At 35.4% G+C, this 25,691-nt stretch overlaps 3 protein-coding genes across 3 annotated transcripts in view; 2 read left to right on the top strand and 1 right to left on the bottom strand.

Annotated features, from left to right (window-relative positions):
• Positions 1 to 10,324, top strand: part of LOC134746690 (EF-hand domain-containing protein D2 homolog) — a 34,791-nt gene extending 24,467 nt beyond the window's left edge. Inside the window, exons 2-3 of the mRNA XM_063681214.1 lie at positions 5,933 to 6,097; positions 9,605 to 10,324. Of these exons, the coding sequence (XP_063537284.1) occupies positions 5,933 to 6,097; positions 9,605 to 9,857 (418 nt within the window). The 3' untranslated portion in view covers positions 9,858 to 10,324. The remainder of the gene's footprint in view (positions 1 to 5,932; positions 6,098 to 9,604) is intronic.
• A 1-nt stretch (position 10,325) lies between these two features.
• Positions 10,326 to 12,043, bottom strand: LOC134746701 (uncharacterized). The gene is made up of 3 exons (XM_063681224.1): positions 11,807 to 12,043; positions 11,380 to 11,449; positions 10,326 to 10,555 (listed from the first exon to the last, which is right to left on the bottom strand). Exons 1-3 carry the CDS (start codon positions 11,896 to 11,898, stop codon positions 10,388 to 10,390), a joined length of 330 nt encoding a protein of 109 aa, XP_063537294.1. The 5' UTR covers positions 11,899 to 12,043; the 3' UTR covers positions 10,326 to 10,387.
• Positions 12,044 to 12,938: 895 nt separating this feature from the next.
• On the top strand, positions 12,939 to 25,683 carry LOC134746604 (DNA-binding protein RFXANK-like). Its single transcript, XM_063681031.1, has 5 exons — positions 12,939 to 13,209; positions 13,286 to 13,478; positions 13,971 to 14,100; positions 25,020 to 25,167; positions 25,468 to 25,683. The coding sequence occupies exons 1-5, from the start codon at positions 12,978 to 12,980 to the stop codon at positions 25,515 to 25,517; spliced, it is 753 nt and encodes a 250-aa protein (XP_063537101.1). The 5' UTR covers positions 12,939 to 12,977; the 3' UTR covers positions 25,518 to 25,683.
• The last annotated feature ends 8 nt before the right edge of the window (positions 25,684 to 25,691 follow it).

Here is a 25,691-nt window from a genome sequence, read left to right as displayed (position 1 = left end):
ATTATATAATAATGGTGAAGACTATAACTCATCGTTCGGCAGTCAAATCCATTGATTTCGTGTTTCCATGCACTTATCGGTTAATGCCGATATTGGTATCGGATTAATCCGATAACTTATGCGATAAATAATTGCCTGCCCCTTTTCTCAGAATTATTTATATATTTTTTGAAAAATATTTATGGTTATTAGGAACCATAAACAAAAAGTAATTACCTAATGAAAAGCTTGCAAAAATAACTGGGAGGAGAAAATATTTATATGGTATAGATAGGGTGTAGGTACCTTTTTTTTTCGTTGGAAAAATGCTTACCATACCATACCCCATAGGGTATATGTACCTAACCTAACTAAGGATTTATGTTAGGTTAGTTAAAGTTAATAATTAGTGTAACAAATTAAGATTTAACCGTTAAAATTAAAGATAATTATAATTCATTAGTGAAGACTGTAACGTTTGTAAGGTTCGATTAATTTCAACCTAACTTTTATTACAATTTTTATAATTATTTAACATTTTTACAATTGGTAATACTGACAATATTTTTATTAGTAGTTTGGGGGTTTGAAATAAAAAAAGAATATAGAAAACGGGTAGAGATCGGGCAGTTAGTTCGGGGGTCGTGAAGTGTGTGGTAATGGTAAGAGGACGGAGAAGAAAGAAAATAAATGTTAATTATTGATTATAATTTATACCAGTGCAACTGTCTTTTATTGAGTAAGCTTCTAACACGTTAACGTTAGTTTAGAGCCGTTCCCACACTTGTCGATATCGAGCTCGGATTTTAATCGGATCGGATGTCCTAGTTGTAGACAAATCGGTTTCGTTCAAGTGTGAATAGCTTTTTAGAATGCTCTAGCGCTGGAAGATCCGATTAAAATCCGTATCCCGACATCCGACAAGTAGGATTAATCATGGTAAACAATAGATATATCTCAATAAATGTTAGTGGTTTAAAAAAGTTCCAACTAAAATATATGCAAAATTAAACAGTAGAATTTAAACTGTTGTGAGACATACTAACATATACGTGAAATTATTTAAAATTAAACAGGTTGAAAAAATGACACATTTAGACATTAAAATACCTTTGTTATAGAACGTATAGATTTTATAAAAATAAGCATAGAAGAATTTTGAGACCTGTTTTGCTGGACGTACATCTACAGTGGGGCCAACTGGTGAGCACATAAACGGTAGCCCTCATTGGTTTAACAAACTGCAAGTAGTGCCACTCGGCTTCGCCCTGTTTCAATTGTTTCAAATCGCGAGTTCCAGGAATATCAGGATAACTGTATGATACATAACCAAAGGCAATTACTTCTAACTTCTAATGTAAGCTGCAACACCGGCAAAACTGGTTCGCCTTGGTCTCACCTTGGGTCGTGAGACAAACTGCAACTTTGACCCGACACGACATACCTGCTAATGTTACCTACATTAACATGTGTCGAGTTGCATTGTAGTTATGGTAATTAACACCTATGTGACTACTATAATAGTCAAGTACACTTTGTACTTTCAAAAATGTTTGTAACAATGTCTATGTTATCTATATTTTTATTAGGTTTCCATTATATTGGAACACGCTAATACCTACCTAGAAACGTGCTTGCATTTTTATTAGTAAAGCCACCTGTAGTTTTGTTACATAATTAGCTATGTTAGGTACCTACTAAATTAAAATTTTATTTAATGTAGCTGTGTTGGGACACAGACTAAAAACATGACAACATCTTCAAATCGAATACATCGTTAATTCTGATAGAACCTAAGTATACTAGTTGAACTACTAATTAGTACGAGTAGACACTCAAGCTGTGTTAACTTTGCTTTCACATTATTCTGAAGACTACCCGCCATCAAAATGTCGCGCATCGCATCATTATAGACATAGAGTAAAGCTGGAGGTAACTGTTTTCCTTATGGTTCTAAAGCCAACCTACAACCCTGCGAGAAAGCTTAAAGGTCGAGGGACGAGGTCAAGGGCGGAAAATTGCGATGTTACAGCCAAAGCCGGAAGTTAAAGAAACTTATGTGTTCTCTTGTGTATATTATCTATTCCAGAACCCAGAACGCTAGGCTCCGATCTAACAAGAAAGCGCGTATGTGTAAATATATTCCAAATTCATCCTCATTCAGGTTATTATGTAACAGTGAGCCACATAGTTAGTGATTATCTTTTACGAGTTCAGATGAGGTGAGAGGTGTCTTCTTTTGACTAGCGCAATGTTACATCAATCATTTAGGCTCGGGGATACTATGACAAGTTTTTAAAATGGATTATTCACAGGAGATACGACGTTCGTTGTTTATTGCTAAGGAAATAGGGGACCTGCGCAGTGACCTTTCTGATACGTACTTACTCTCGGGTCATACCGCACACTAAATTATTCAATTTAACTATCTACATTTTATTTATATTTCTTAAATAAGTATAAATACACTAATATATAGCTATAGATTAGAATGCGGGGTACGCCAGGGTGGACTTACTTCTCCGGACCTCTTTAACCTTTACGTCAATGACTTGATGGGGAGGCTGAGGGGCACTGGAGTCGGTTGTCACGTGGGTGACGTCTGTATGAACAGTCTCAGCTACGCTGACGACATAGTACTGCTCAGCCCCTCCATCAAGGGTCTTAGAAAGCTGGTTTCAGTCTGTGAAAATTATGCTCACGGGCTGATTTACAATGTAGCTAAAACAGAACTTATGGTTTTTAAGGCTGGAAGGGGTCCGGATAACATACCAGAAGTCAAACTAAATGGAGAGAAGTTGCGTGTTGTGCAGCGGTTCAAGTATCTTGGCCATATACTGACGGACGACATGAGGGACGACAGTGACATGGAACGAGAGAGAAGAGCGCTGGCTGTTCGTGGCAACATGATGGCCCGTAGGTTTGCCAGGTGTAGCAGGGGAGTCAAATGTACATTATTTAATGCATATTGTCTTTCTTTCTACACCTGTCAACTGTGGGTCAGGTACAGCAGGAAAACGTACAGCGCCATCCGTGTGCAGTATAATAATATATTCCGGACACTGATGGGGCTGCCGCGTTCCTGCAGTGCCTCCACCATGTTCGCGGAAGCCAGAATTCCTGACTTCTTCGCAGTGATACGCACGCGCATTGCTACCTTCTGGGAGGGTATGCGCCGCTCGCAAAACACCATTCTCATGTCGGTGTATCGCAACATTAGTTGCAATATGTTTAGGCACTGGCTTTCCGTGCACCAAAACGGGAACAAAAAATAGTGTCATTTATGCTATTTAAATTGTTCAACTTATTTTATTTTATTTTATTATTAAGTACTACTTCTTTTGGCGCTTTAACTTTTAAATTGTATCTTGATATGGGTGTACGAATGTACTTTTTGCCTGAAATAAAACTTTATTTATTTTTATTTATTTTATTTATTTTAATATGTACAATTTGGTTATTATAAACATACTTAAACCGAAAGTTGTAGCGTATTGCTTTACTAACGATCTCATTTTGCAAGAATTCGGAACCAATTTTGCTTCGGGCGGAAAAACTCAGCATTCATATTACCGGGCGAATGGATACAAAACGGGCCAAAACTCCGTGTTTCGCATATTTATGAGCAAGAGCCAGCCAACTATACCCAATTGTTACGGTACTTGAAACACAAAACTTAAATATGGGTTGGCCGAAAATTCTAGTTTGTCGCGACAGTGCAACCAAGACATTTTGTTAATTGGACCCAACCCTAATTATTGAAATGACAGGGTGTTGTTATCGTCTACAGGGACTTTATGACAAAACACGTAAACATGGCACAAGGTTAATAAAATATTGATGATCATGTTATAGTACAATAAATATAAATATTGCAAGATATAATATTATAGTAAAACCCATGAACAAGGAAAATCCCTTGAATGGAATTTATTTTATGTTCATATCACGTTCAGATATAAATCCGGCTCGTAAGTTAGGGATAGGCAGCTGTTCAAATTATCAATCTAAATTTAACATAAATAAATAAAATACATCCTTATAGGACATAACACCTACCAATCAATCTTAATGATTAAATGAAACAGGGTTGATAGTTAATGAGATTGTGGCAATGGGGGACATAATGCTTGTGTTAAGTAGCTATTAGAAGTTACAGTTACAGTATTTGCAAAGAGAATAGATAGTCGGTATAGAGGGTTATTGTCATAGTAAATTTTGTAGTCACAGTAAATATACTGCCATCTATCGACACATGAATAAAACTAAAAATGAAAATTTATAAAAATATCAAAAAAATTATATTCTTTCTGAGGCCAAAAGAAGGAAAAAATGTAATAAGAGTTTAGGTCAAATTAGCAAGTTTTTTTTTTGGGTTTTTTTTTTAGATTTTTTAAATGTATTTGTACAGTACAGTGTTACGACTTTTTGACATCTATCAGTAAGGATACTTAGACTACGTCCGATAGTGGCAACATTGCCATCAAAAATGCGTTTTGCACTATGTAACAATAAAAACTTGTTTTTTTTTAATTGGTATTAACTGAAACTAGGAAATCTACAGAAAAGTTTTTAGGACATTTTAGTGTCTAAATATGATCAGGGATATGCTGTTAAAATTATTCGGTTTCCTCGTGTTACACCGTGTGAATATGTGAATAAATGTTTTTTTTATATTATCATATTTTTTAGAACGCCATATGACTTTAACCGTGTTCTTTCACGGATATTTGTTAAAACTGTTAAATATCAAACGGTGTTGCCAACGCCATCCACCCAAGTATAGGCCAAAGGTGTGGCGCCATCTATTCGAGTATAACTTTTTCTTGATAAATTCCGAGGCACGTTTTTTCTTTAGACTACTTATCTTAATACGGAGTAACTTATATCTTTGGTATTTCCAATTTTAAAGTAGTGATCTTTTATGATTTTGTATATTAACATGAACAGTTCAAAGACACGTCTAGAAAATGTCAGGTTCACGTGGATCGTGAATTCGTGATGAACCGTGGGAAGTGGGCGAAAGTGTGACGTTATTAGAATAGCCACGTACACAAGCTGCAATATAGAAAATTAGTATTCACGGGACAAAGGCGCTTTCTACAATGACGCTCTTATTAGATAATTACGTAACGGTTTTTCGTTACATTATTAACGGCACTATTGTCGGCTTCGTGATGTTAATGGCTATTATCTTAATGATACAAAATATGGCACCACGACGCCGACGCGAGGGTATTTTAAGGCGTAATTTTGTATTATATAGGAATAGGTAATCATTATTTTCGCTGACATTTATATGTTATTCTAGCTGCAATACTATTGTAGATAATAGTACTAATAGTAGTCTGTTATTTATTGTTTTATTTGTGAAAATCTCTTGCGGGCTTACAGCATTATTAGTTTAGAGTATTTTCTCATGTATGTTTATCTCAGTGGCTAAATAACCGAGTCACGTGCTTTTGTTTGTTTACATTTTCTTAAATACCGAAAAGGACAGAAGTACCTAATCACGTCAAGTATAGGAACAAAGGTAAACTTTCTGTTTTAGTTAAAACTCTGATATAATATTGTCTTCGGTTACCGCGATAGTTGAAAGTATGAAAACGGAACGGAGTCACCCGTTGACCACGTTGAAAAGTCGGGATGTATGATAAATTAATTATACGCGATATAATCCGTTTTCATAGTTTTACTTCATATAAACGTGTAAAATCGGCAGCTGTCAGACCGGCAAGAACGCTACAAACTACTAACTTTCAGCGCTTTAAAGTGCTTCCTTTCTAGTCATTTGATTTCGAACCGTAATTCTTATTAGTTATTGTAGAGATGCGTTTTTGTTTTAAGTATGCTGATGGCAAGATGTTGCCGCTATGGACCTTAAAGGTTAAATATCAGATAGGTATGCCGTCATAAACTAAACATTTCTAAGCAGCTATCTTTTGTTTTACAGGTTCGATGAAGGCCACGACGGTTTCCTGGACCTGACCGAGGTGAAGCGCATGATGGAGCGGCTTGGCGCGCCGCAGACGCACCTCGGGCTCAAGGCCATGATCGCCGAGGTCGACGAGGACCAGGACAGCAGGATCAGCTTCAGGGAGTTCATGCTTATCTACAGGTAATACCTACCTCTACCTACCTTCAACTTCGTTAGACATTCAAGCAACTTTTAATACAGCGATGCCGAGGCCGTACTGGCAGTAGGAAAGGACCTTATTTTTAACCGACTTCAAGATTTCAAAGGAGGAGGTTCTCAATTCGGTTGTTTTTTTTTTTTTTTTTTTTAATGTTTGTTACTCCATAACTCCGTCATTTCTGGACCGATTTTGAAAATTCTTTTTTTGATTGTAAGTATATACATACAGATTGGTCCCGTTTTTGTCAAAAAGCAGTTCTGATGATGGGATCCACGAGGAATCGAGGGAACTCCTCAAATGTTAAAGGCATACATATAGTGATTTTAGTATTTTCATCAACAAATCAAGCACTTACATTTAAAAAAGTGACATCTGATGAAGTGGAACTGCTGATGATGATCAGAACGGAACTCTTCAATGACGCATAGTTCACATTTGGCGATTTGTCCTCTTCGTTATGTTTGTTAAGCAAGTTAGGTTTTCAAGAAACATTTTTGTCAAGCTTGAGTTCTGATGATGGGATCCATGAGGAATCGAGGGAACTCCTCAAATATGAAAGGCATACATATAGTGATTTTTGTATTTTTATAAACAAATCCAGCACTTCCATTTTAAAAAGTGACATTTGATGAAGTGGAACTGCTGATGATGATCAGAACGGAACTCTTCAATGATGCATAGTTCACGTTTGGCGATGTGTCCTCTTCGTTATGTTTGTTAAGCAAGTTAGGTTTTCAAGAAACATTTTTGTCAAGCTCGAGTTCTGATGATGGGATCCATGAGGAATCGAGGGAACTCCTCAAATGTGAAAGGCATACATATAGCGATTTTTGTATTTTTATCAACAAATCCAGCATTTTCATTTTAAAAAGTGACATTTGATGAAGTGGAACTGCTGATGATGATCAGAATGGAACTCTTTAATGACGCATAGTTTACGTTTGGCGATTTGTCCACTTCTTTATGTTTGTTAAGCAACTTAAGTTTTTAAGACATATTTTTGTCAAGCTCGAGTTCTGATGATGAGACCCACGAGGAACCGAGGGAACTCCTCAAATGTGAAAGGCATACATATAGTGATTTTTGTATTTTCATCAACAGATCCAGCACTTACATTTAAAAAGTGACATTTGATGAAGTGGAACTGCTGATGATGATCAGAATGGAACTATTCAATGACACATAGTTCACGTTTGGCGATTTGTTCTCTTCCTTATGGACCCAAACCCAAACTTGGACCCGGACTCGGACCCGGACCCGGGTCTGAACATGGACCCCAACTCGGACCCGGACCCGGACCGAACTCTGACCCAAACCTGGACCCGGACAGCCGGACACGGACCCGGACTCGGATCCGGACCCGGAAATGCTACTAGAAAAGTGGGTTAGGTGGGTCGGTGGGTTTTGAACTGCGATTCTCACAGAACAGAACTGCTATCAGAAAAGTAGGTTAGGTTAGGTTAGAGCTGTGACCCTTACAGAAACGAAATGCTACCAGAAAAGTAGGTTAGGTTAGGTTAGAACTGCGACCCTTACAAAAACGAAATGCTACTAGAAAAGTGGGTCGGTTTACCTCCTTTTCTACATAATTAGGCAAAAGATGCTCTTTTTCATTTCATTGTCTGGAATCTAAGAATGCTTTCAGCGGCATCCCCCATTGAAGTCGGTTTTTTTTTCTTAAAAATTATTCTTAGAGCGTTTCCTGAGTAAACAAATGCACCTACCTAGGCTACTTATCCCTTTTGTCTTACGCGAAGTTCCAACTAGCTAGTTTTTTGGCAATCCAGCGCGCGGTTGTTTTATGCGATGAACGCAGCGTTGAACGGTTGAACGCATGCGATCAACGGAATGTAGGAAAAATGACAATGCACTTACCGCGTAAAACATTATATTATCTGATGTAAAATAGTTGTGCGACAAACGCATCGCGTTTATCGCATAAATAAAACAACCGCGCGCTTCAACCCTCCGATCAATTTAAAAATGTATGTACCTATGTACAACTGGGCTATTTGCTATATATATTAGAACACAGTTTGTCATAGTTCAGAATCTGAACTATGACATACTGTGTTCTAATATATACTATGGAACTGAATCTGAACTTCAGATTCAGTTCCTCAGTAAACTTGACCTGAATAAGACCCAAGATGTTACGTTAAGCAGGTCACAGATAACAGCGCATATCGCTCACGTAACGGTGACATTTAGTTGTATTTTAGTATGCGTGCTACAAGCTGGCTGTCATTCAAACGCACTATCACTTACCTATATACTTGACAGGGAAACTTGTAACGAATAAATAACAGGTATCGGTATCGCCTATTTAAAGTACCCATTTACGTCATGGTGGCTGACCAAACTTATGTACCTATAGTCTTCATCTTCTCAAACGACTTTTTCGTCTAAGACGGTAATCTGTTAAACAAAAGCCATTGTCTCTTTTGTGCGAGCGGTTGGCCATTGTGTGCAATTGTGTGTGAGCGCCGCACGCGCCAACACACAATGGCACACAAAGGCCGACTGGCCGACAGCTCGCACAAAAGAAACAATGGCTTTTGTCTAACAGTTTACCGTCTTAGACGAAAAAGTCATTTGAGATGATGCAGACTATAGTTACTTGGCCAATCTAGTACTGCAACTTGTTGGTATTACTAGGGGTGCGAACTGCGAACTCTTCCTTTCGGGCATTCTCGGCTCCGTTCGGCTCAGCATTGCTCCGAGCAATTATTAGGGTTGGCACAACTTGACGTCCCTTTGCGTGTTCGACCACAGATAATGACCTGAATTTTGACAACAAAATAGCCGAAAGGGATAGTACCATACATAAGAAATGGACAGCATTGGTTTTGTAGGAAGTTTCTTTTCTGTACGGTAGTACTATTACTTATTCTGTGGTATTACGTTTGTTTCATACCTTATTGCTATAGGTGGTATGATTAAGTTCTGAATCTGAATAAGGATTTCAGGACTTAATCATATTACTTATATTTAGGTACATACCTACGTATAAAAACTTGGGCATTTGATTAAAAGTTCTTTTAGCCATCTCATCTCCTGCCCAATTTTTGATGCGACTTTGCGAGATCGTATGTAAAGTCAGCATCAAAAGTAGCGGATCGAATCAGACTACGCGTTAAAAGTAACTACCACACAAAGCAACTATGTACAACTATTAGTGTGTAATTATTGATGCTGACTGTACAGTCAGCAGCAGAAATTGCTAAGCGGGCGAGGTGTTCAAAATTATCTTGACGCGACTTTATTGTTATGAGAATAAGAGCGTGTCAAGGTAATTTTGAACATCTCGTCCGCTTAGCAACTTCTGCTGCTGACTGTACCATTGTCAATTGGCCTTTTAAGTAAATAGTATGTAAATTAGATAAAGCAATGCGATACTTCGTAGATGACATACCTACTAAAACCTAAGTTTAGCACCTACCTACCTTATAGGCATTAAAAGATTTAAAATTAATATGGTGTTTCAGGAAAGCGCGAGCGGGTGAGCTTGAGAACAACTCCGGGCTGGAGGCGCTCGCGCGGCTCACAGAGATCGACGTCGACCAGGTCGGCGTTAACGGCGCCAAGAACTTCTTCGAGGCCAAGATCGAGGAGCTCGCCAAGACCAACAAGTTCCACGACGAAATCATCCAAGAGCAGGAAGAAAAACGAAGAGAGGCAGAAGAAAAAGCCGCCCGGAGACTCAAATTCAAGGAAAAAGCGGCCTTATTTCAACACTAACAAAACACCAAATTACTGAGCAATGTCTAGTCCGTAAGCTGTTACCATGGCTTATAACTTTGAAGATCTACAAACTATTTACTAAGTCTTGTTTAGATGAATTTTAGATTATATTGTATCTACACTTCTGTTGCTTTTTCAAGGTTTATGTAACTTTACTATTTACATACAAATTGATGGTAATTAATGATCAATTAATAGTTAGTCTTAAATTATTTATGTATTAAGAGCTGCAGAAAAATCAATGCCTATGCCTAATGCCTAATTAAGTTAATGTTCTGTAGTAAAAATATATATAAAATGTTTTGATGAAAAGTATATTTATAATGTGGTACGTGTCTGCATGTTGCCTTGGATGTTTACATTAGCATAGAGGATTTTTTATACTTAACTTACTTATTGATGGTTGAAAGTGATGTATATGAATTATGTGTTAAGGTTGTTTGAATAAAACTTATTAAGTATTATTGGCTCATTTATTTGTATTGCTCATCCTACAATGCATGCTTAATCATTTTTTTTAATTGCTTTTATTTATCGTCTTCCATAGTGGAGTTATTCCTAAACGTGTCATGTTCCTCATAAGATTGGTTTTGATTTGATGGGTGGTTCAGGTCTATTTGCAATCGTGCAACAGGTGGTAGTTTGTCTAAATCAATATGAAGCATATTGGCCAGTTGTTTTGTTAGGGCGGTGTTCTGAAAGGCAAGTACAAGATAATAAATGTTACAGAGTAATTTATATTTCGTGTTACATATTCTGTTATAATAGGTACTTATAATATAATTACTGCTGTCCTCAAACTAAAAATTAGTTTAAGACTATTCTGGAAGACTATAGCTTTTAGTTTGAGGATGGCAAATTATCCTCCACCCTCAAATTCATATAAGAATAATAGTGAACATTTCCATTTAGGGGCTAAATCCCTTTTCAATGAAGCTTTACTACATTGTTTTACATCAACATTAAGCAACGTAACTGTTTTATATATCAATGGATATTTTGGCCAAAAGGCACAAAACACAATTAACCTCTTGTGTGCCAGGATTTTTTTAAATAGTTTCGTTGTACGTGAATCCTAGTTCCGGCATACAAGGGCTTAAAACTTAAAAAGTTTGTATCTATTCATACATTATTTTGAAAAAATATTAGGCCTACATCCTAAAAGTAGGTAATAAATACTATGTCATATACCTGTAACAGGTTTGTCTGTCTATAATTAACCAAAAAGGCTGTGTTAGTCCATAATGTTTAGTGTTTATTTTATACAAAATAGTCACCTTAATCAACAGACACTCGACTGTTAAGGTTTGTTAAAAAACCAAAATAACACTAGTGCCTACAAATAAGAAATTAGCTATTCTATGATTATGATTCTCTTACTTGTGAAGTATTTCATCCACAGAACAATTTTTACCCGAAAAAGTTGTAATTGAATTAAATTAAGCATTAAGCACATATGTAAGTGCTGCATGACATAATAAGCCTTAAATAAAGCAAATTATTTACAACTATCACTTACCTTAGCAACATTTGATTCCAATTCTCCACCAGGTCTTGTTAATTGTTTGAATTCTTGTAATTCTTCAGAGCTAGAAAAGATATCATAATAATCATGATATGGCTTTTACCGACTTATGCCTTAGCGCTTAGTTACTTAAATGGGGCATTTTCTATGAAAAGGGACCTTATTGTCGATGGCGCTTACGCCGCACAGCGTCGCGCGGCATTGTATTTAAATTGGAGCATCGTTAATAATGGCGTAAGCGCCATCGACATTGGGTCCCTTTTTATAGAAAATACCACAAATGCAAAATAAATGGTTTCACTGAAAGTACTAGAGTAGAGAGGACGTCAGCATTGTCAGTAGAATTCAAACAGAGAAAATAATATTTTCGTTACACGATGAAGAAATAAGCTAAACAAACAATATGCAGACAGCGACTTACATTAATTGCAGAAGATGATTTGTTGTTACCAACTCATTCAGCAGATCTTGCTGCAACTTATTTGTTAGTGCATCAGCAGACTTTAATGACATTGTAAGGATCGATTTGTTTTAATTTTATTCAATCAATAACCTGATAATCGATTGCTTATATAAATAAAATAACAATAAACGAACCAAACAACAATACAAAAACGCTAATCTAATGGATGGATGGAAATATTGTGATATCGTTTGTTTTGAATTTGATTATTTGACATTTGATCTTTTGACTTTGACATTATGCGTTCTACCCATAGAGCAAGTTACTTACTGTTATTGCGAGGTCAATTTTCATAAACCCTCTAAATAATAGCGTTATAAAAAATGTGGACGACATCAAATAATTCTTGTTCGTGATTCGTGATAACATACTATGGCTAGATTAATTGTTCAAATATGTGTACATACAAGCCATTTTTCAAAACAAGGGATAGGGATTACTTCTTTCAGGGTTGAGAAAACACGAAATAATTTTATTCAAACTAAACGATTTGTATTTGTGCTAATCGACATATATAATTATAGTATTCATAATTAAGAATTTGCCTTTATAGGAAATATACAAGTACTGTTATAAAATAATACCTAATTTAACGCATATGTTGTACGCATTTGTTAAAACGTAGTGGTTATATACTCTTTGTGTTGTACTGTAGCAACATTATCATAGACAAGAAAATATTTATTTTTATCGCAGTTCCAGCCAGTGAATTTTATAGACGGACGTATCGGACCGTGACCTGCCTTGGTACGGTCCGAGGCCGGTTCGATCGGTGATAGGTGTTTCACCGTATGTCAGTTCAGGACGCAGCTATGAGTGAGAGCGAATCATAGATATGTGGAGCGGGCCAACATTGTGGTTCGGTACGTCCGTCTATAAATTATAAATACTTTTACATAGTATAAACAAAGAATTTTAGAAATATGTCTCAAACACGCCAAGAAAAGATACCTCAGAATAATAACTAAACTTTGCTGGCAATATGGCCTATGGTCTTAGCCTATCCAGAAGGACGAATAAAAAAAAACTAAACTGCTGTCAGCTCATGTCAGCTGTCAGCTGCAGCCTCTGCAGCTGTCAATCAATTCACGTCATTGTCAATTTGTCATTTATTATTAACAACACAAAAATGGATGAAGCTGTTTATCTAAAATACGATGGGAAAAATATTGATATCAAACAAGAAAAGCAGGACACTGCCGACAGTTACAAATACGAATTTGATTCCGGAAGCCAAGACAGTAGCAAGAGCGATAGCGGAGGATACCAGAGATGGGCACCTAATTTGAATGGAATTAGAAAAAGTGCATTTACGCCGTACAAATCCGTTCAGTGCACTGCCTTGACTAATTTGCAACGAGGTACCTTTATTTCCTTTATATCTGTAAGTTTACATAGTTTTTCTGGACGTTTCTAATGTTTACGTGGTGCGAGCAGGCAATACGCAGGCGCGGGTGACTGAGCTGCCCCAGCCGGACAGCAGCTTCCACGCGAAGGCCGGGCGCGGCGAGATCACCCGGGAGGACGTGAAGCTGGAGCCGTACGTGGACATCACGGACGAGCACGGGCTCACGGCGCTGCACTGGGCCGCGAGCTATGGCCAGCTCAACAGCTGTCAAGACCTAGTTTGGTAAGTCTTTGTCTACATGTCCTTTGTTTGTTTCATTTGACTTAATTAAATTTTTAGGTAATATCAATTTGTTGTTTGGCAAATGTAGAAATTGTGTAAATAATAAGTATACATTGATGCAATAACATATTATTAGATATACAAGCATAGTTTTTAGAAACAAAGAAATTTTTTGGCAGGTTATTGAAAAGTACATAATTAATTTTTTATTTGATTTTTCTGTATTTAGTATATATGAAATAAAATCACCATACTAAATATACGCCTAGCTATTTGGGTTTCCGTCTGCCTGTGGTTGAAAACTAAACACTTTATAAAATTGGTATGTTAGTTCTCGTCCACTAAATCGTCCACAAAAATCTGATTTTCATAATAACACCTTACATGATCAGTGCAAATAATTTAAAATCATTACAAGGGAATGGATAACACACACACATACTCAGTGAGAATTACCAACTCAAACTATTATTTAACTAAAATGTATTGCAGGAGCGGGGCCAATGTCAACATGCGCGGGCCCGAAGGGGAGACAGCACTACATTTGGCCGCCGCCGGGGGACACCATGAAATTGCTAAATTTCTGTTGAATGAGGGAGCAGATGCTGATGTCCAAGATGACGTAAGTAGTTAACAATGTACTTACTCAAACAGATATTTCAAAAGAGTTATTTACAATTTATTTACTTATCTTTTACTGATATGTTATTAATGATCTATCTGTATTTCTTTATACATAGACCAATCTTGAAATGCTTTAATTTTGATTTGCAAATTGAGTCCTGTACAGTCAAGTCAACACCTTAGACAATAAAGTCGTGTTCACATATTTTTGAGCCATTTGTCTGGATCGATATTTTTGCCTTCGACTGTACAGCTTAATGAGTAAAATATATTTTGGGCCCAGTGTATTAAATGAGAGTTAAAAAATATGAAGTAGTAAGTAGTGAATAACGTTTTTTTCGACGGTTAAAAATAGTAAGTAGTGAAGTTAAAAAGTATGAAAACTTTGTATTGACTTTGGTAAGCGACACAATCTTTTAATCTGAATTTAGTTGTTAAATGAGTTACCTATAATATTTTGTATTCCATAGTCTACACAGCTATCTTGTAAACGTTATTGCAAAGACCCAAGGCCACATATTGGAATCTGGGCTATAACCGCGAAAATCGAAGTGCGCAAATTGCGGGCATTTTTCTCTGTCACGCTAATTACGCCTTCATTGGAGTAAAAGAGAAAGATCCCCGCAATTTGCGAATTTCGGTTTTCGCGGTAGGCCCCCTGGACGCACGTATCGACAGCGAAGTCCAGTCCAGTCCGCGAAGAGATTGTTATTTTATTCTGAAAGATATTTTATTTTTTATTTTTTTATTTTATTAATTCAAAAAATTTACACAGCATTACAGCGAACTAATACACTGAGAAATTTATATTATTTGTTTACGTTCAGATTAAAAATCGTTACAATAGGGACCGTGCGCGTTGGAGGGTCTGCCATCTTGTGGCCTGAATCGGAACCATAAACATGTACATCATATGTACATTGACACTTCACGCCAAAGCAAGTGCTGCCATCTAGTGGGCTACTTTTGAAGCATAAACTACACATTTACGCCTCGCGCCAAAAATCTGACGTCTCCTGTGCTGCCCCCTACAGTTTATGCACGCTCCCTATAGGGATGATGACACATAGCTTTTCAAGTGGCATACGTCATTTTTGAGTTGCTGAAATTTGGATTTTATTTTAATTAAGGTGGTTCGATTTTCATACAAAATTCAATCTGCTTTAATTAAGGCACTACACACTATTACTACACAAATATTTGCTCATTTATCTACTTTCGAATATTCGTTTGCGCTAAATTAATAGAAAAACTTTGTTTCATACAGAAATCATACATAAATCAACGTAATTTTTTCATCAATTTTACGTATGTGTGTGTCACAAATGTCGTGTACAAATACGTTGCGTGCGGCGTTGCCACTCTATGACGTTGGCGACGTTGCCTGGCCGACCTGGCAGGATTTGCAGTGCCGTCATGTTTATAGACCTGTACCAATAACTTCTGAGGTTATAAGAATATTAATGTTGCTTATTTTTTATATATAGTTTCCAGACCATATACTAAACCTAAAAATAATATTTTGTGTCATCCTAGGTATTTGCTTAGGTAGAAATTTAGGTATTTCTTTTTTCAATCAGCATTCTGTAAAAAAAATATTCGAGACGAAATTCTTTGTTTCCCTGTAAAGGCAAAGTGGCTTCGGACGTACACACGCATTTTGTGTCATTTTCATCCACGGGTATAATGGCATTTAATAAATACCTAATATTGATCCTAAAACGCCTAAAAAAATATTAGAGTCGGTAAGTGAAGTGTTGTACTTTACAGAACATTGTTATATGTTATTCAAACAAATCTGTGTCAAATTCATCCACCGCTTTTATTTAAAAAAAAAATTTTTCTAATTAACACCCTGTATCTGCCACAAAAAAAAATTCATATTATTAAGTTTACGTCTACAATATTATAATACCACATTGAGACATCATTCATAATTTGGGTCATTTTGATCCACGGTTTTTTTACTATCTGGCAAAATAAAACTCGATTGAGCAAGAAGGGCGTGCGCGGGGAAGGGTACCTACGCGGGTGGGGTGCTTATTATACTTGCCGCAATATCAGCTGGCGACTGAGATCTTAATACTATCTCCTTTACCCTTGTTAAGACCAACCAAGAGATGGCATTATGAGCTGTCTCGCCACTTAGTTTTGCGATACAGTGTATTTATTTCATTCGGAGGCATAATTACATTGTCTTATCAATCTTACCGTAGTAGGTATATAAATATAATTAAAAATAAACTGTAGGCTGCACTCCTCATACTGACCAACATTTGTGACGTTCCTAATCAAAAGGTACCACTTTCTCTGACAGGTTATTTGTATAAAGATATAATCAAATTTCGTCTTGATGGTAAACGACAAAGTGGTACCTACCTTTTGATTGAGAATGTCACAACAGCGACTTAAAAATTACTTTTGTTTCGATTTTTAGTAGACTTTTTAAGTTTATTTTAAGACGCAATTTATTGTGATTTTTGTTATGTTTAAGCGTGGCAAGCAACATTAATTACATTGATGATGATGTTCATTAAATACAATATTTTTTCATACTATACTGAACTGTCACCCTATACATGAGAATGAACAGCGCCCTCTTGACAATGATCATATATTACTGGTCAGGCTTTAATATGTGTCATAATTTAGTAGTCCCCTTTGTGGATTCTAAGTTTCCGAGTTACAGCAGTTTAGTGAAAGCGTTTTTTTTTAAATATAAATTAAGGGTTGAATAAAGAGGAAAGAAAATTTGATTATTTTTGCGCTACGACGCACGGTTTAGGAGATACAGCCCTATAAAGTTTTTTTATTGTTTTTTTCTTTTTTTCTTTTTTACATTGTGTTTTTTGTATATTACTTTGGGGTTTCATAAAGGGGAACGAAAATTTAATTATTTTTGCGCTACGACGCATGGTTTAGGAGATCAAGCCCTATAAAAAAAAACTTTTTTTTGCGTTTTTTTTGTGTATAAATTAATGGTTACATAAAGGGGACCGAAAAGTTGATTATTTTTGCGCTACGACGCACGGTTTAGGAGATACAGCCCTATATAGATTTTTTTCTTTTTCTTTTTTACGTTTCTAAATCTTAATTAAGGGCTTCTTAAGGGAAACGAAAATTTGATTATTTTTCGCTACCATGCACGGTTTAGGAGATACATCCCTAAAGTTTTTTTTGTTGTTTTTTTTTTTTGTCATTGCGTTTTTTGTTATTACTTTGGGGTTTCATAAAAGGGAACGAAAATCTTATTATTTTTGCGCTACGACGCACGGTTTAGGAGATACAGCCCTAAAATGATTTTTTACTCTTTTTCTTTTTTGCGTTTTTAAATCTTAATTAGGGGCTTCTTAAAGGGGAACGGATATTGATTATTTTTGCGCTACGATGCACGGTTTAGGAGATACAGCCCTATAAAGTTTTTTTGTTATTATTTTTTTCTTGTGTTTTTGTATATTATTTTGGGGCTTCATAAAGGGGAACGAAAATTTTATTATTTTTGCGCTACGACGCATGGTTTAGGAGATACAGCCCTATAAAGTTTTTTTTTTAATTTTGCGTTTTTTTTTTATATAAATTATGGGTTGCATAAAGGGGAACGAAAATTTTATTGTTTTTGCGGTACCACGCACGGTTTAGGACATACCGCTCTATAAAGTTTTTTTTCCTGTTTTTTTTTTTTGTTTTTTTTAAAGTATTAATTACGGGTTTCTTAAAGGGGTTTTTTAAATTATTTTTGCGATACGACGCATGGTTTAAGAGATACAGCCCTATAAAGATTTTTTTATTGTTTTTTTTTCTTTTTTTCTTTTTTACATTGTGTTTTTTGTATATTACTTTGGGGTTTCATAAAGGGGAACGAAAATTTTATTATTTTTGCGGTACCACGCACGGTTTAGGAGATACAGCTCTATAAAGTTTTATTTCCTGGTTTTTTTTTTAGTTTTTTTTTTTAAGTATTAATTACGGGTTTCTTAAAGGGGTTTTTTTAAATTATTTTTGCGCTACGACGCATGGTTTAAGAGATACAGCCCTATAATGTTTTTTTTTAATTTTGCGTTTTTTTTTTAATATAAATTATGGGTTGCATAAAGGGGAAAGAAAATTTTATTATTTTTGCGCTACGACGCATGGTTTAGGAGATACAGCCCTATAAAGATTTTTTTTTAAATTTTGCGGTTTTTTTTAATATAAATTATGGGTTGCATAAAGGGGAACGAAAATTTTATTGTTTTTCGGTACCACGCACGGTTTAGGAGATACAGCTCTATAAAGTTTTTTTCCTGTTTTTTTTTGTTTTTTTTTTTTTAAGTATTAATTACGGGTTTCTTAAAGGGGTTTTTTTAAATTATTTTTGCGCTACGACGCATGGTTTAAGAGATACAGCCCTATAATGTTTTTTTTTTTAAATTTTGCGTTTTTTTTTTAAATATAAATTATGGGTTGCATAAAGGGGAACGAAAATTTTATTATTTTTGCGCCACCACGCACGGTTTAGGAGATATTATATCTATATATATAGCTATAATAGCTCTATAAAGTTTTTTTTCCTGGTTTTTTTAAAGTTTTAATTAAGGGTTTCTTAAAGGGGAACGAAAATTTGATTATTTTTGTGCTACGATGCACGGTTTAGGAGATGCAGCCCTATAAAGAGTTTTTTTGTTTTTTTTTCATTGTGTTTTTTGTATATTATTTTGGGGTTCCGTAAAGGGGAACGAAAATTTTGTTCTTTTTGCGCTACCACGCACGGTTTAGGAGATATAGCTCTATAAAGATTTTTTCCTGTTTTTTTTTGTTTTTTTTTTTAAGTATTAATTAAGGGATCCTTAAAGGGGAACGAAAATTTGATTATTTTTGCGCTACGATGCACGATTTAGGATATGCAGCCCTATAAAGATTTTTTTTTGTTTTTTTTTTTCATTGTGTTTTTTGTATATTAGTTTGAGGTTCCACAAAGGGGTACGAAATTTTGATTATTTTTGCGCTACGACGGTTTAGGAGATACAGCCCTATAAAGTTTTTTTTGTTTTTTTTTTTTCATTGTGTTTTTTGTATATTACTTTGGGGTTCCGTAAAGGGGAACGAAAATTTTATTATTTTTGCGCTACGACGCACGGTTTAGGAGATACAGCCCTAAAATGATTTTTTTTCCACTTTTTCTTTTTTGCGTTTTTCAATCTTAATTAGGGGTTTCTTAAAGGGATTTTTTAAATTATTTTTGCGCTACGATGCACGGTGTAGGAGATACAGCCCTATAATTTTTTTTGTTATTTTTTTCTTTTTTTTTCATTGTGTTTTTAGTATATTACTTTGGGGCTTCATAAAGGGGAACGAAATTTTTATTATTTTTGCGCCACCACGCACGGTTTAGGAGATATTATATCTATATATATATAGCTATAATAGCTCTATAAAGTTTTTTTCCTGGTTTTTTTTTAAAGTTTTAATTAAGGGTTTCTTAAGGGGAACGAAAATTTGATTATTTTTGTGCTACGATGCACGGTTTAGGAGATGCAGCCCTATAAAGATTTTTTCCTCTTTTTTTTCTTTTTTGCGTTTTTAAATCTTAATTAGGGGCTTCTTAAAGGGGAGCGAAAATTTGATTATTTTTGCGCTACGATGCACGATATAGGAGATACAGCTAATACAGCCCTATAAAGATTCTGTTTCTTTTTTTTTCATTGTATTTTTCATGTATTACTTTTGGGTTACATAAAGGGGAACGAAAATTTTATTATTTTTGCGCTACGACGCATGGTTTAGGAGATACAGTCCTATATATTTTTTTACAATGCATGTGCTCGAAAAGTGCGTTTCCTACGGAGCCATATCGTGCGGAAAGTACTGCTTTTCCGCACTAGTGCTTTTTGTTTTCAATTTTTTTTTACAGTACATATGGTGCTACTTTCTCGCACTAGTGCGGAAAAGAGCACTTACCGTGCATATGTCGAAAGTTTAAAGGTCCATATGTACTGTAAAACGTACGATACACGTGCGAATAGGTAATTCGCAACTCGTGTCGATTTAAAACACTCCTTTTAATAATTAAACTTATTTGCCATGACATGTTTTTTTATTTACTCGCACAATGCATAGTAAAACATTGTATGATACACGTGCGTAAAGATGATTTCCGCACTTGTTGCATAAATAGCAATTTTTTTTATCAAAGAATGAAAGAAAGTCACGGTATTATTAACCAAATTTTACTTTAGTGGTACCAAAGATAGATATAACTCCGTAATAGATGGATACAGTCTAAGGAAAAAACGTGCCTCGAAAATCACGAAAATTTGATTCTCGATCAGATGGCGCCACAAGTTTTGGCCTACACTCGTATAGAGGGCGTTGACTGTTTCGTTTGTTATTTATAATTTTAACGCATACCAGTGAAAGAACATGGGTCAAAATCATATAAAAATAATTATTGCAAATAAAAAAATCATTTATCCATATTTAAATACATTTTATCGTATTTTTATAAATATTTATTTTTAGTTTTAAAGTGTGTCGACAGATGGCAGTGAATTTACTGGGGTTACAAAATTTACTATGACAGTACCGCTCTATCATAAGTTACTCTATGGTGGTACCTTTTCCCTATCACTGTCACAAATGTATGTGGCGTTCACGTAAACGCGATATTTTTAAGATTTCCCTGCGCAATGTTGCCAGCTCGCTCGCAAATCAAACATGTACTTACAGTTCTTTTGCATAATGGTGACATTGTACAATATCTATGAGTTTTAAATAGGTAAAAGATAATTCGACGCATTCTTTGCTTGCTTGTTGCTTGTTGTTGTGTTGTTTGCGTAACTTCTTTGAATAAGTTGCGTTAATTTGGCGCACAGGCGAAGTAAACATGCGTTGCGTACGGCAAGGTCACGCCGCGGCCCCACCCTGCACGGCCTCCGTTGCCCATTCAGACCGCCCGCTAGCTTCGTTTGAACGCAAATAATATTTTTGTAATATTTGTTTATGCAGTGGATGCAAGTGACACAAATTCATACATCTTATTTATCCCGCATTTCAAATTAATAAGATGTAAACTCTAATATCTTTAATATTCTTTTGTAACGGTGACAGCCTGTAACAACAAAATCATCAAATATCTTATGAAGCTATGCCTTAATAAGACACAAAATCATGTAATGGACCTATTTAAACGATTAAATTCGACCTAAGTAATTTTTTTTAACTCTAATTTTTTTTTGTGTCATTTAGAATATTATGACATAGTATCAGATTGCAGTGGACGTAATTGACACAAACTATGTTTTTACACTAAAAACACTATCCTAAATGCAACACAGTTACATGTTTTCTCTCGAATATTTTTTTCTCCAAGATAATTCAAAATAAAAAATAATTACCACAAAATAACAAATTACTAGAAAAGCAAATTATATATATGACACAAAACAAAATGTAAGATTTACATCTTAACAAAGTATTCATAAGCGAAAACAGAATTGACTTTAATATTTTTATAACCTAGGGGTCAAAATATAGCCAGCGGTACAGGTCTATTAGTCATTGTTTAGTGCATTTTTATTTGACAGTGTTGACACTGACACATAGGGTCATGTTCATTGTGACATCGATTTGTTTGTATAAATTGAAAATGATAGCATCGCAAAGAGTATAATAATATATGTAGCAACGTCTAAATCAAGTTACAAAAATCATCGGTGTTCTGGTCCGCGAAAATCCAGAAAAATTCAGACTCAATTGAAGCGGAATTCATGATGGTGAAGTTTCGTAAGGTAGGTACAGTTTCATTCCTTCATTGTACATTGTAATTTTCTCGTGCCGATCTTTTCAGAAAATAATTCTCACTTCTTCCGTAATGGTAGATATAAGCAGTGAACAATACCTATATAATGTAATTATTACTGTTTTGGTTGCCGAATAGTCAATGTGTCACTAACTCTAGGTTTTTTTTAGGTATTGTGCAAAACGAAGAGGCATTCTTGAAAATAAAATGTTTTCCTTCATTAGCCAGAAAAAATCAGGACATCCTCACTGCAATAAAGTAAAATAAAACATTTCCTGGGGATGAAAATTATGGAATTTTGTCTATGAATGAAAAACACAATTATTACTAGGTAAGTAAATGATAACTTTATTAGAATCCATATTGTTGCTTCATCTTTCTTCCATTAACACACACACACACATTTCTCACATTAGAGATTTTGTGCTATCATTATATTATTTTTCTTTCAGGTACAGGGACAACTACGGATAACAAATATGAAAAAATGTTATTTCATTTGTTGTGTGAATCCATCTACACCAACAAGACATCCACTGCTGGACATAGGCCTCCCCAGGGATCTCCACAACGACTGGTCTTGCAAGACCGGCCAAAATATCGAGAAATAAATAATATAAATAAACATGATAAATATCCCGTTTTCTATAATAGTTATAATTAGAAGGCCATGCAATGTTGTTACTCACTGTACCTACTTGAATAAAAAAAAAATATATAAAAAAAGTTTTAATTTTATTTTACAATCACTACTTTATTATTAGTACATTACGATACAAGTGCGAAAAGTAGTAAATTGGCAACGAGTGGCGATAAATTGAAACACGACCGAAGGAAGTGTTTTAATCGACACGAGTTGCGAATTACCTTTTCGCACGTGTATTGTACAACGTTTTACAGTACATAATTATGGCCCTTTACATTTTCGACATATGCACGTATTGTACTAATTACCGCACTAGGGCGGTAACGTATATGTAGCACCATATGTACTAAAAAGTATTTTACAGTACATATGGTGCAACTTTCTCGCCCTAGTGCGTACAGAGCACTTTTCATGCATATGTCGAAAGTTTAAAGGGCCATATGTACTGTAAAACGTTGTACGATACACGTGCGAATAGGTAATTCGCAACTCGTGTCGATTTAAAACACTCTCTGCGGTCGTGTTTTAATCTGTCGCCACTCGTTTCGAATTTTCTCTTTTCCGCACTTGTATCGTAAATAACTATTTCAAACTGCAAGGGTACGATGATAGATCTCAATTCAATATAATTTTGCAACATTTGGCATTATTAGGTTATACATTGTATGGAGATGAAATCTATCATCGTACCCTTCCAGTTTGAAAAATACTATAGAGGCTGGGCAGTAAGGGATTGCTTTACTTGTAGAACTATATTTAGCGCTTTAAAAAAAAACTGATACCTGATACTTACAAACCTGGACTTCCTTGGGCTAGTGCTACTAAGAATCGTCAGTATTCTCCACCCTTTCTGAGTTGGAAGAACCCAAAGAGGTGAGATTTGTGAAAGTCAGGTTTTCAATATATGTGGCGTTTTCAACCAAACTATTTCCATAAAGCTTCAAAATGAAATCAACCTAATCGACAACCGACAATGTGGTACCTTTTAGTTCAAAACGTCACATATTTTTATAAAATGTTATAAACTAATTTATTAATAATAATGAATATCTGGGAGAAAAAGAAAACATAAGTAAAAACTCAAAAATGCTCGTTTTCCCAGAGATAAGACCTAGCTAGATCGAACCCCTTACAGCAAATTTCATCGAAATCGTTAGAGCCGTTTCCGATATCACTGAAATATATTTCGGTTATATCGGAATCGGACAAGAATTCAAAGAATAAAAGGTATAAGAAACATAAGATAACACAAAAAGGACAAAAAAAAGTACCCCTGACGTACCAGTCTCGAACCCGAATCCTTTCGGACGTATTTCCACGAACATACCGCAACGCCATTGCAGCATACTTACACTGCATGAAATTGTCTACTACAAGCAATCACGGAAACACTGTTTGCATGTGTGAGTAATAGTAGGAAATAGCATGACAGAAACACTCTGTCGACTTTAAAAGTGTTTTTTACACTAATGAAGTATTCAATGTTTATTATAATAGTTCAATATTTATGTAAAGAGTGCGCTAAACATACTTTTAAGTATACAGATACCAACACTATTCCACAAAAAAATAAAACCTGGAAATTTGCGAAAGTGACGCCATCTAGCGGAGTTTAAACTTTGGGTAACCTAGTCGAACCACCTTAATCAAATTTAAATGACGTAAATTGTCCGGGAGCCGGTTCCTGCCACTTGAAAGTAAAATAGATAGCAAATGAGCAATTTATCACAATAATGTGGATATTAAAATAATTATATCTGGAAGACCGAGCTTTGCTCGGAGAAGATTTAAAACGCGTTTTCCCAGGGATAAGACCTAGCTAAATCGATTTTTCGCCCCCGAAAACCCCCATATAGCAAATTTCATCGAATTCGTTAGAGCCGTTTCCGAGATCCCCGAAATATATAAATGAATAAATATATGTATATACAAGAATTGCTCGTTTTAAGGATAAAAAAATACAGAACTTGAAAGTAAAATATATTTTTTTGGTTTTTTTTGTAAAGGTAAAAGTAATGGTACGAGTACCATTCGACTTTCTTGTTTTCCATACTAAGATGGGTTCTCAGTTGGACCGTGACGTCATGTTCACTTATCGTTTTGTTAGGAGCGTTTCGCGAGTGATGTACGACTGTCGGACTTCGACTATCATTTGACATTTCTGACTTTTTTCTTGCTTTAATGCAATGGGTCCCATATAGACATTTGATCCTAAAAACAAACCTGATCGACTAATACTATTAACATATTCGACGCCGTGTCAAACACAAAAGCTGTCACTCGGACGCCACGTCATCGAAGAGTCAAAACTGAAATTGAACTTTATGCACATGCACGTAGGTCTATGTTGCTCTATGGTCTATGACGGATTAGTCGGTCCTTGGCGTTGGACCTGCGGTGCCGATTTATCAGTCATTGGCGTCCAAAAGGTTAATAAAAATTTGCCATCAAGCCCATTGTTCTGTATTCTGTAATCAAACTCGTGTATTTTCAGTCTGGCAGCACTGCTCTGATGTATGCCGCAGCGGCAGACTTCCCCTACACCTGCAACGAGCTCCTGATCCACGGGGCCGACCTTTCTCTCACTAACGATTACGACCAAGATGCATATACCCTCAGCACCACTAACAATAGTAAACTGGGTAACTCACTTTCATCTTTGAAATTGCATTTTTTCTACTGCCCAATGATGATAACAACTACTATTTATTTAATCGTATGACGTAAAGCCTGACCAGGAATATATGACCACGCGCCATGTTGCGGAATTTCACTAAAACAATTTTTTTATACTATACTGAATTGTCACCCTATACACGAGAATAACAGCGCCCTCTTGACAATGATCATATATTAAGCAGTTATATTATATATCTCAAAACGATGTATTGTATTGAATTGTTATACTCATGCAAATCTAACAATATTTTCTTTTGTTTCAGCACAAACTGTGATAGAAAACTTTTTAATTGGTTGTCTCAGCAAAATGTGAAGATACCAACCAGACCAAATTATGTTGGAATATCCACACAATTCATTTGCTTTAACAGTTGAATGAAGAAATACAGGGTTTTAGTTTGTAACATAAATAATGTATCTATTTACTTCATTATATATATACAGATCACGTTTTATGAAATAAAAGATTTTAAATTACATTTGAAAT

Source organism: Cydia strobilella, chromosome 13 (assembly GCF_947568885.1).
Source record: "Cydia strobilella chromosome 13, ilCydStro3.1, whole genome shotgun sequence".
Lineage (NCBI taxonomy): Eukaryota > Metazoa > Arthropoda > Insecta > Lepidoptera > Tortricidae > Cydia > Cydia strobilella.
Note: the sequence above shows the minus strand (reverse complement) of the source record. Positions and strands in the feature narration are given on the sequence as shown.